The 10,301-nt window shown below is 41.6% G+C and overlaps 1 protein-coding gene across 1 annotated transcript in view; it reads left to right on the forward strand.

Annotated features, from left to right (window-relative positions):
• Positions 1-10,301, forward strand: part of PSMD11 (proteasome 26S subunit, non-ATPase 11) — a 36,636-nt gene that overhangs the window by 3,962 nt on the left and 22,373 nt on the right. Inside the window, exons 2-3 of the mRNA XM_006764031.2 lie at positions 1,989-2,090; positions 7,179-7,303. Coding sequence (XP_006764094.1) covers positions 1,989-2,090; positions 7,179-7,303 — 227 coding nt within the window. The remainder of the gene's footprint in view (positions 1-1,988; positions 2,091-7,178; positions 7,304-10,301) is intronic.

The raw sequence follows: 10,301 nt of genomic DNA on the forward strand, positions 1-10,301 counted from the left end.
CCTGCTTGCTGCCTGCCCGGCCACCCGGTCGGAGACCCACCAGGAGAAGGGCCCGGGCGAGACCCGCTGTGGACAGGCATTTCCCGCCGTCGTTATCAGCACCGCCAGGTCCGGGTGGGAGCGGGAGCGCGAGCGCTCGCTCTTCCTCGGAGTTTCCTTGCACGCGGAGTTCAGGGAACTCGGGGGCCGGCCGGCTGCCCGTCGCTGGGAGAAAGAATGGAAGGGAAATTCCTGAACACCCGGCATAGTGAGTGGTCGTACAGTTGGCACACGGCGGGGAGGCTGCGGTGGGAGCCCCGGCCAGCCCCTTCCGACGGGTTTCTGCTAGGCTTCAGGTGTGAGCAGAGATAAAGGCATGATGACCGAGAATGCTTCTCATGTGCAGTCATGACGGGTTCAGCTAGGACTAGGGCCTGAGCCAGCTCTGCACGGCGCACGCAGGGGTGCGATCTTCTAACGTAGCCGGAGCGGATTTGATGCGGATCAACAAGTAGTAGGAGAACGCACGTGTCTGTGGGACCTCCGGGAGGCTGGCTTTTCTGTTGACTGACTGGTCTGAAATTTGGTATTCCTAGCTGCGTGGAGGAAGGACAGTGACAAGGTCTTGATGTCTTTATCCTTGGGGGTCCTGGAGGCAGAGGGGGGGCCTCCTCCTGGGAGCTAAGGTGCCTTTGTGAGTGGATGATATTGGCAAATATCGGGTGTTTCCTGTGGAAGTTCTGATCTTGACTTATCGGTTGCAGTTGCAAAGCCAGAGCCATTGCAATCCCTGTTGCATGTGTATTTTTATTTTGTGGACACACACTCACATTTAGAACTACTGTGAGCAGCACAGGTTTGAATTTTTTCGTGCCTAGCGTTCTATCTTTTATGAAGTGGGAATTAGGGTAAACTGTAAGGCGAGGATCTCTTGCTTGCCCACTACCCAGGAGAGAGTTCCCTGAAAGCGTCCCTGTCAGAGCTGGAGTCAGGATGGGTGACAGCCCTACTTTTCCCGGACTCCATGATGGAGTTTCAAAGTCTTGGTTTTTGTCAAGTCATGATGCTTGTAAGACAAGTGGTAACTGGTGATGCTCACCTCAGATTACTCTGCACATTTGGAGAGGCTATTCAGGTTTCCGGATGTAGGCTAGTTATGAGCAGTCGAAGGTGGAACGGATAGCAGTTATTTTAACAGGTCCTGAGTCCATTGGGACGCGGCATCCCTCCTACCGATCACACGGGAGCTTTGAGAGGGTTGTTTTTCCTGAATGGCTTTGTAGAGCTGCGTACCCCTAGCACCCGTCAGCGGAGGCTTTCACGGGCCTAAAGTTTACTGGGAGACTGTTTATCCTCACCTGAGGATATTTTTTCCATTGATTTTTTTTTTTTTTTTTTTTTTTGGAGAGAGGGAAGGGCGAGGGAGGAAGGGAAAAAGTCGGGGGCGGCGGGGGGTGGGGGAATTGATTGCTTCCTGCACATGTCTCAACCTGGGTTGGGGCTCGAACCTGCAACCCAGGTATGTGCCCTTGACCAGGAATGAAACCAACCACTCTGATGTGCCGGCTGATGCTCTAACCACTGAGCACACCAGTAGGGTGGTTTATTGAAAGACTTTTGACTTTATAGTCATTAGTAACGTGGTCATTTGATTTTAGTTTGTGGCAGGTAAATGCACAGATATGTTGAATATTTTCACATAACAGTGCCTAGCCTGGGGCTTACTACCATGAGTATGAAGAACTTGTTTTGTTTGAATTTTGTCTTAACCAAATGACTGCAACAGGAATGTCCATGTATGTGGGCAAGGGAAAGTCTGATAGGATGAAAGGCACATTTAAAATAAAAGAGAAGAACCTATTATGATGTACATGATTTTTCTACTTTTTTTTAAGCTTTCGAATTTGTCTTTTGGTAACTGAGTTTGTAATTGGCCTTGTGAGAGTGAAATTTCCTTTAGTCTGCATTTTTTGTCAGAATTTAAAGAGGTTTTGATTTTCTTCTCCCAGTGAAGCGTGACATCCAGGAGAATGATGAGGAGGCAGTGCAGGTCAAAGAGCAGAGCATCCTGGAACTGGGGTCTCTCCTGGCGAAGACTGGACAAGCTGCAGGTAAGTGCTACGAATGGATTGCTTTCTCCTTTTACCTGTAATGCTGGGTGAAGTTGCAATTTTTTGTTGAAGGAACATAGGAGCTTCACTTTTTTTAGCAAGAGGTTAAGTGGCCTTTAAATTCAGTTCTTTCACGGGAGAGTTTTGTTCTGCAGCTGCAGGAAAAGCTGTTCCTCTTAGATTTAATGATCTGGGATTAGTTTGTGGTTTGAATTTTAGCTGTATTCCCATTCATACAGGCAGCAGCAATAGCAGAGCAGTCTTCAGTGATTTCACTGAGCAGCTCTGATTTATCTAAGGTGGGTAGTGACTTTAGGCTCCAAGTGTGTAAATGACTAGGGATTTTGCATGTAAGTAAGTAACTTAATGTCCTTTTTTTCCTGCTACAGGATGGGTCAGACATTAAATGGGAAGAGCCTTCCCAAGATTTCTTAATTGATACCTAGGTCTTTGTGCATGTCATTGCCCAAACATTCTAGTTGTGATTGAACCATTGACTTTCTAGGCTTCAAATGGTGATGGGTATGTCCTTAGAATAAGATTCTTATTGACCATGAAGGGCCTTTGACTAGTAAAGTGGTAATAGTAGTCAGAGAAGCCCGCTTAAACTTAAAATGGATGATTTTTGGTGACCTTATAGTGAATTTAGAGTTTATCTGATTAGAATGGATTAAGCTCTGGTAGGTGACCTCATGAATTACTTTCCCCCAAATTATGTTGTTATCCAAGAGAATGTTAGTTGTAAGATAGCAAAACTTCCTGAACTTGAGAACTAAGATCTTTCCCAGTTAAGGATGACAAATTATTAGGCTAAATAAACAGAAAGTTGTGTGAAATTGGGAGGATATGTTTCTGTGGGTCTTTATCTTACTTAAAATATCTATAATAAGAAAAATAGCCTTAGCCGGTTTGGGTCAGTGGATAGAGCATCAGCCTGCAGACTGAAGGGTCCTGGGTTCGATTTTGGTCAAGGGCACACCCCCAGGTTGTAGGCTCGATTCCCTGCAGGAGGCAGGCGATCAATGATTCTCTCTTATCATCGATGTTTCAATCTCCCTCCCTCCCTCCCTCTCTCTCTGAAATCAATAAAAATATATTTAAGAAAAGGAAAAAAAAACGGTGAAAATGACCAAAAGTCTTTTAAAAAAATACACACAAAACAGTTTTTGAGTGCTTACTAGGACCTACTCACTGGTTATTTTATTTACTTATTTTTAATCCTCACCCAAAGATATTTTTCCATTGATTTTAGAGAGAGTGGAACAGAGAGGGAAAGACAGAAATATCGACGTGAGAAAAACACATCGATTGCTTGCCTCCTGCACGTGCCCTGACCAGGGCTGGCCGTCAGGGCCAGGGAGAAGCCTGCAACTGAGGTACATGCCCTTGATTGGAATTGAACCTGGGATCCTTTGGTCTGCAGGCCAACCCTCTGCTCACTGAGCCAAACCAACTAGGGCTAGTTACTGTTTTAAGCACAAACATGGTTTAGCTTATTGAATCCTTGAAACAACTCCATAAGGTAGATTCTCTTATCTATTTACACCCGAGGAAACAGCACAGGAAAGTTACTGTCTTACTTAAGGTCTATCAGCTAGTATGTGAGAGAGCCAGGATTTGAGCCCATGGAGTCCTATTACAGAGTTCATGGCCTCATGGTGTAATGGTTTTTGCTCCCCATAGTTATCCCCTTATGGATTATCAGTGGTGGGTGGTGTGTTTTTTTATTTTATGTTGACTTCCCTCCTATTTAATACAGGTATGGATTCTTTTTGCCCGTCAGTTAATGTGAGCTTTGAAGTTAGAGAACAGTTTTGATAATTAGTCCATACAAAATATTATTAACAAGATCATTTTCTTGAAAGAATTATAGAACCAAGTGAAATGATTTAAGATTTTTCTGTTACTGAAACATTCAAATGTCTTTCCCTGAAGTAGCATAGATAGTTAGAAACGGCATGTAGTATATAGTCAGTGCTTCAGAAAATTTATCCCGCCGAAACCGGTTTGGCTCAGTGGATAGAGCGTCGGCTTGCGGACTGAAGGGTCCCAGGTTCGATTCCGGTCAGGGGCATGTACCTGGGTTGCGGGCACATCCCCAGTGGGGAGTGTGCAGGAGGCAGCTGGTCGATGTTTCTCTCTCATCGATGTTTCTAACTCTCTATCTCTCTCCTTTCCTCTCTGTAAAAACTCAATAAAATATATTTAAAAAAGAAAAGAAAAGAAAAGAAAATTTATCCCAAAATGTTGTTTTACTTGAAATTTCCTTTTTCATGCTTTACTCTCTTCTTATTCTTGCCCTCCCTTCCTTGTAACCCATACCTGAGAAGTTTAGAAGTGTACTGTTAATCCTATTGGAATTTAACAGGTGAATCATAAGAACTTTTAAAAACTTGTTTTCTAAGGAAGAATGAGAATATAGGTATATACAATAGAAACCCTAAGGAAGTCTTGGGGCCTGCATTCATTTACCTTATTTAGCTATTAGTAATTGATAGGCTTGTATTGTTTTCTTTGATTTGGAGATTTCTGAGAACAGAAAATATGTGTTTCATGAATCATCAATTTTTATGTGTTTAATACATGGCTAACACTGTGCTAAGTACTCTATTCAAAAAGTTTAAGATAGGATCCCTGACTGACAGCACTCATTTTGGGACTCAGTGAATCAGATTGTGTCCTGTGCAAAGTCATGATGGAAAGTATTGCTGAATATTATCAGGCATGGTGCCTAGGTGCAGGGTCTGCAGATTTCATAGCCTGAGACTATGAAATTATGTTGAGTTCTGTGAGGTTTTAAAAGGGGAGTTCTGATCATATAATTGCAAATGATCTCAGAATAGGAGGAAGGAGTTATATGATTCCGTGGAAATTTACAAATTTAATTTAGTATATGTGAACATGGAAAGAAACAGGGAATGGATAAGAAACAATAGTAGGCTAAAATAAAAAATGAATTGAGTCTTTTGGCAACTAAGAGGTCATTTGTTTCTCTGTTAGTGTGAAGAGAATAACACACTCAGTGCTTGGAGAAAATACTGTCATGCTAGCAGGTGCTAAAGAGAAGGCACACTGCTTAGCCCATGTTTTGCTTCTGCCTTTTCCAGGAAGGAAAATGGTTTTCAAAAAAGAAAAAGATAGAAATAATATCAGAAAGAATTAAAGCTAAGGTAGGTGAGAGAAGAGAGAGCAGCAGTCTCTAGCATCATGGCATAGGGAATCTGTCCTTGTTCTCCTGGTCAGCATCTGATGGCTGAAGCCATTTCAGAAGGTGTGCTTATTTTTGTAGATGACTCAGTACAGGACAGAATTAAGATTTAGAGTTATTGTCAGAGCCAGCAAGATTAAATTCTGTGTGCTAAGAATAAAGTTATATACTTAAAATATTTATCAAAACAGAGGAAGGTGGGGAATTACCTGTCTCTGCAAAAAGATCTTCATGGATTCATTGAACCAAGAGTGCTGTTAGAAAAAGCGAAACACGCTATTTGTGTTACATAGGGTGGCTAGGTGAAAAGAATTAAGACACGATTCTACTGGTTGCACCCTACCTGGAGCACTGTTTTCAGTTCTGGGTATTACAAGTGGTATATCTACAAACTGGAGTTTATTCAGAAAAGGGCAACTAAGGTGATAAGGAATCTGGGAACCAGGACATTGGAGGAACAGTTGAAACAAGTAAAAATGTTTAGCTTGGAGAAAGGGAAGGTTGGGATAGAAACGTAGTTGTCACCAAATCTCTGAAGCCACTTGGAAGGAGGGTATAGACTCATGTTCCAAAAAGATTTAGTTTGACCAACATTGGAGTAGCTTGCTTTCTGAACATTTCTGTCACTCAAGATTATTCAGAATTGTTCAAACATAGTAGATAATGCTGTGGGAGAAGAGACATCGCACTAGACTGCTTTTAAAAGCTATGATTATATAATTGGAATTTGCATAAATGCAGAGTGATTTTGAGGGGGAGAAATCAGTGTAGTCTGGATGGCTTGGAAGACTTACCAGGACTTTAGTTGGACTTAAAGAGATATGTGAGTCACCTAGGTTAAGAGGATGGGGAGAAATTCCAGATGGGAATGCAGCATGAGTGAAGCATGAGAGCAGGAGTGTGAATGGGGGGAAAATCTTAGACAGTAGAAATCAAAGGTCAGTCTTGGCAAGAGAAATATGAACCTTTCCACTCTGTGTAAGGTTCCTTTTGTACCTGACATAGTCCCATGCATCCCATGACTTTTCAGGCAGATGAAGATTTCAGGACCCTGAATTAGCATTCTCAGGAGGGTGAAGTTTGCTTGCCCTGATTTAGAGTTCTCAGGAGGGTGAGTCTACAATTGGAGAATAATAAAGAGGCAATGACACTATAGTAATTTTAACCTACATTTCAGAAACACTTCCTTATTTGTCACTTGAAATATTCTCTAATTTTTAGAAACTCCTGATAATGATGTTCCCTTAGAATTACTGTATCACTTCTTTCTTTATACAGGGGGAAACCTTTATGGTGGGCCCCTTTTTTGATCATAGTTCAAGACTTACGTTTTGAAGATAAATGAGGAATATTAAAAGGGAAAAACACCCTAACTTTTATGTAAAACGTTTATTCAAAGGAGTGCCTGGGAACTGATATTGCTAAAAGGCTACGCTGGGGAGTACTTGGAAATCTCTGTTCAGGGGGAACTGCTAAGGCTGATTTGAAAATTAAAAACAAACAACTCCTATAACCTGTCCAAGGTGGCAGAGGCACAGCATATTCTGTGTTCTAGCAAACTTGTCTCTGGGAGTATGAGTACGTTGCTGTTTATCTTTCATTAAAATGGATAAGTGAGGCAGAGAGATGAGCTTTTCCCAAGGCCCTTACAGTAATCCAGTGGTTGAGTGGGGAATAGAACAGTACAAATTTGGTATATGTTGTTAGCTTATTTTTGCTACTCCTACTTGTAAGAATGCTTTCAATTCCTACTAACTTTCATTTAGACTGATTCCAGTGATGTAAGTACTGATTTTATAATCTTGGGTTATCTTTTAAATGTGTATTTTGTTCCTAATATTGATGTTTATTTTTTTCCTTTCTGAATTGCCTTCATTCAGAGCTTGGAGGACTCCTGAAGTATGTGCGACCCTTTTTGAATTCCATAAGCAAGGCTAAAGCAGCTCGTCTTGTGAGATCGCTTCTGGATCTGTTTCTTGATATGGAAGCAGCTACAGGGCAGGAGGTAAGATGTTTTAATGACAAGAAGGTAGACATTATTTTTAAAAAGTCTGTTTTGGTGAAAGCAGTGCCTGACTGCGCTGTGGCACTCATGTAGAAGGGACAGCTGGGAGAACAGCTCAGGACTTATCATGTCAGTTTCTCTTTGTTCCAGGGCATTTGATACTTTGGGTCTGTTCCATGCTTTGCTTTGTAAGTGGAGATTGTTAGTGGTCCCTGGAATCCTCATTACATCAGGGTCACAAACTGATTCTTGCTTTTGAGGTATTGTATTGCCACACTTTTGTAATGTTTTCTGTGTCTATGGTACCTTTCATTCAGTGTCACAAAGCTTGTGAGCATTAATTAAGTCTTGAGGCATCCTTTCTTAGCATGTTTTGTACGAGTATATGTCTTTCTTGAGGGGTGAGTATCCATCCATCTGTTTGTGTGTCGTGTGCGGAAGCCACTGGTGTATCTGTACATATCCTCTACAAGTTCAGACTTAAACCCTGACCTGTGTTTGAAGAGTTCCTCTTTGGATTCACTGAGCCTCTTCCAACCTTTTCAAAGATAGCTGTATTTACTGCAATTTAGGGGAAGGAGACACTATCAAAGTTAAAACTTATTCTGTAAAAAGTGGCAGATGCAAGCAGAGTATATTGTGGTTACTTGAATCTGTAGGAATAATTGTTTGCTGTGGCCTCTGGGTGTAAAACCAAAAGGTATGAAAGGGCATAGTAGCATATTGAGTAAATAATGAGGCATTTCAGAAACCTAGGACATTTAGATTCCACTTTGAAATCATGTCTTTTAAATGGCATAAACTAATTTTATTTGTAGAGAAGTCTTCACATTAGTTTGTTCCTGGCAGAACTATGTTCTTTTTAAATTGTACTTTGTGCCCAGCTGGTGTAGCTCAGTGGTTGAGCATTGACCCATGAACCAAGAGGTCACTGGATTGATTCCCAGTCAGGGCACATACCCAGGTTTTGGCCTTGATCCCCAGGAGGGAGTGTGCAGGAGGCAGCCCATGATGTTTCTATTTCTATCCTCCCTTCCTCTCTCTCGCTCTCAAATCAATAAAAAATAAATAAAATAAATTGTACTTTGTACTCATGAGAAAGTGGCACCACCTTTTTTTTGAAATAGCGTGCCTTTAGAATGGGCTGACTAAATGATAGCTTGAAACAAACCAATAAATGTTAGTTGGAACTTTTTAGGCAGAAAAAGTTAATTATCCAAGCCACTCCTTTGTATACTGGTTCCTGGAATTTGTCCCTTCCCATAACATAGAGCTGACTTAGTGGCTAGAACTGCATTGTTTAGCAGTCAGTTCTCCTACTTCTTTATGGAAATCTTTCCAAATCATAATTTAGTACTCGCCTATCATTGTCTGATGCAATTTACTGGCCTTTATATCATGTGGCTCCATGTCTGGTAAGGCTCTCCCTTAACTGTGTTTGTACATTGCTGTTGTTTATTTGTATATTACATTTTTGTCAAGTAGAACCCTTTCTTCCTTTTCCTAGGGTGAAAGGAAACACTCTTAGGTATTAGGTCATTATGCCATTTTTGTGCTAAGTATAGGCTGATTTTTTTTGGGGGGGTGGGAATGATTATCATTATAGCTTTTTATTGAGAGCTGGTCTTCATCCATGTAACAGGACTTTTTTTTCTTTTAAATAGATTTTTATTGATTTCAGAGAGGGAGAGGGAGGGAAAGAGAGCTAGAAACATCAATGATGAGAAAGAATCATTGGTTGCCTTTTATGTCAATGTTGATAGAAACATTACCTGCATGCCCCACACTGGGGATCGAGCCCACAACCCTGGCATATGCCTTGACTAGGAATTGAACCATGACCTCTTGGTTCATAGGTCGATGTTTAACCACTGAGCCATGCAGGCGGGGCTGTAGTAGGATTGTTTTTTTAAAATATATTTTTATTGATTTTAGAGAGGAAGGGAGAGGAAGAGATAGAAACATCAGTGATGAGAGAGAATCATTGATTGGCTGCCTTCTGCACACCCCCTACTGGGGATCGAGCCCACAACCTGAGCATGTGCCCTTGATTGGAATCAAACCCAGGACCCTTCGGTTTGCAGGCTGACACTCAATTCACTGAGCCAAACCTGCTAGAGCTTTGTTACTACATTTATTTAGGTGACTACAGGTCTCTGACTTGGATATAATCTTCATCTTAGAAAATTCTTTGATTGAGTGATGGTAAAGGATAGAGGAGCGAGTCACAGGTGGATCGCTCTCATAGTAGTATTGAGGCCTGAGACAAAATAGGAAGTTTTAGAACACTTTTATGAGAGCTAAGACTTTGTGTTGGGGAGTTTGGAACCAAGAGTATGGGGGAGGGGCTTTTCCTTGCTTTTTTTCTATTTGGGGACTAACCATAAATTAGATAGATCTGCAGAACAGTCTGCAGCTTGCTCTTTTCTGAAAGCTGATACTATTCAGATTAGGTTTGGGTCAATTTCCGTACTAAGGTTTAGAGCTTAGAAAATGAGGATATATGTATTAGGTTTGGGGATTGGGCAGGGGAGTGGGAGTGGGATGGTTGGTAAGGGGAGGGGAGTAGAAAATTGGGTTGAGGAGGAGAGAAAGGAAACTGAACCAAAATCCTTGCCAAATAATGAACTGAAATCCCAGAATTTACCTGAACTTCCAGGGCTTTCTAGGAAATTGCCTATGGGAAGCTATTTTTTTTTTTTTTGCGATAGTCTAACTCAATGGTCAGCAAACTCATTAGTCAACACAGCCAAATATCAACAGTACAACAATTGAAAATTTTTTTAAAAAAATGTATTTTATTGATTTTTTTACAGAGAGGAAGAGAGAGAGAGAGAGAGTTAAAAACATCGATGAGAGAGAAACATCAATCAGCTGCCTCCTGCACATCCCCCACTGGGGAAGTGCCCACAACCCAGGTACATGCCCCCGACCAGAATCGACCCTGGGACCCTTCAGTCCACAGGCTGACGCTCTATCCACTGAGCCAAACCGGCTT

This window comes from Myotis davidii, unplaced genomic scaffold (assembly GCF_000327345.1).
Source record: "Myotis davidii unplaced genomic scaffold, ASM32734v1 scaffold699, whole genome shotgun sequence".
NCBI lineage: Eukaryota > Metazoa > Chordata > Mammalia > Chiroptera > Vespertilionidae > Myotis > Myotis davidii.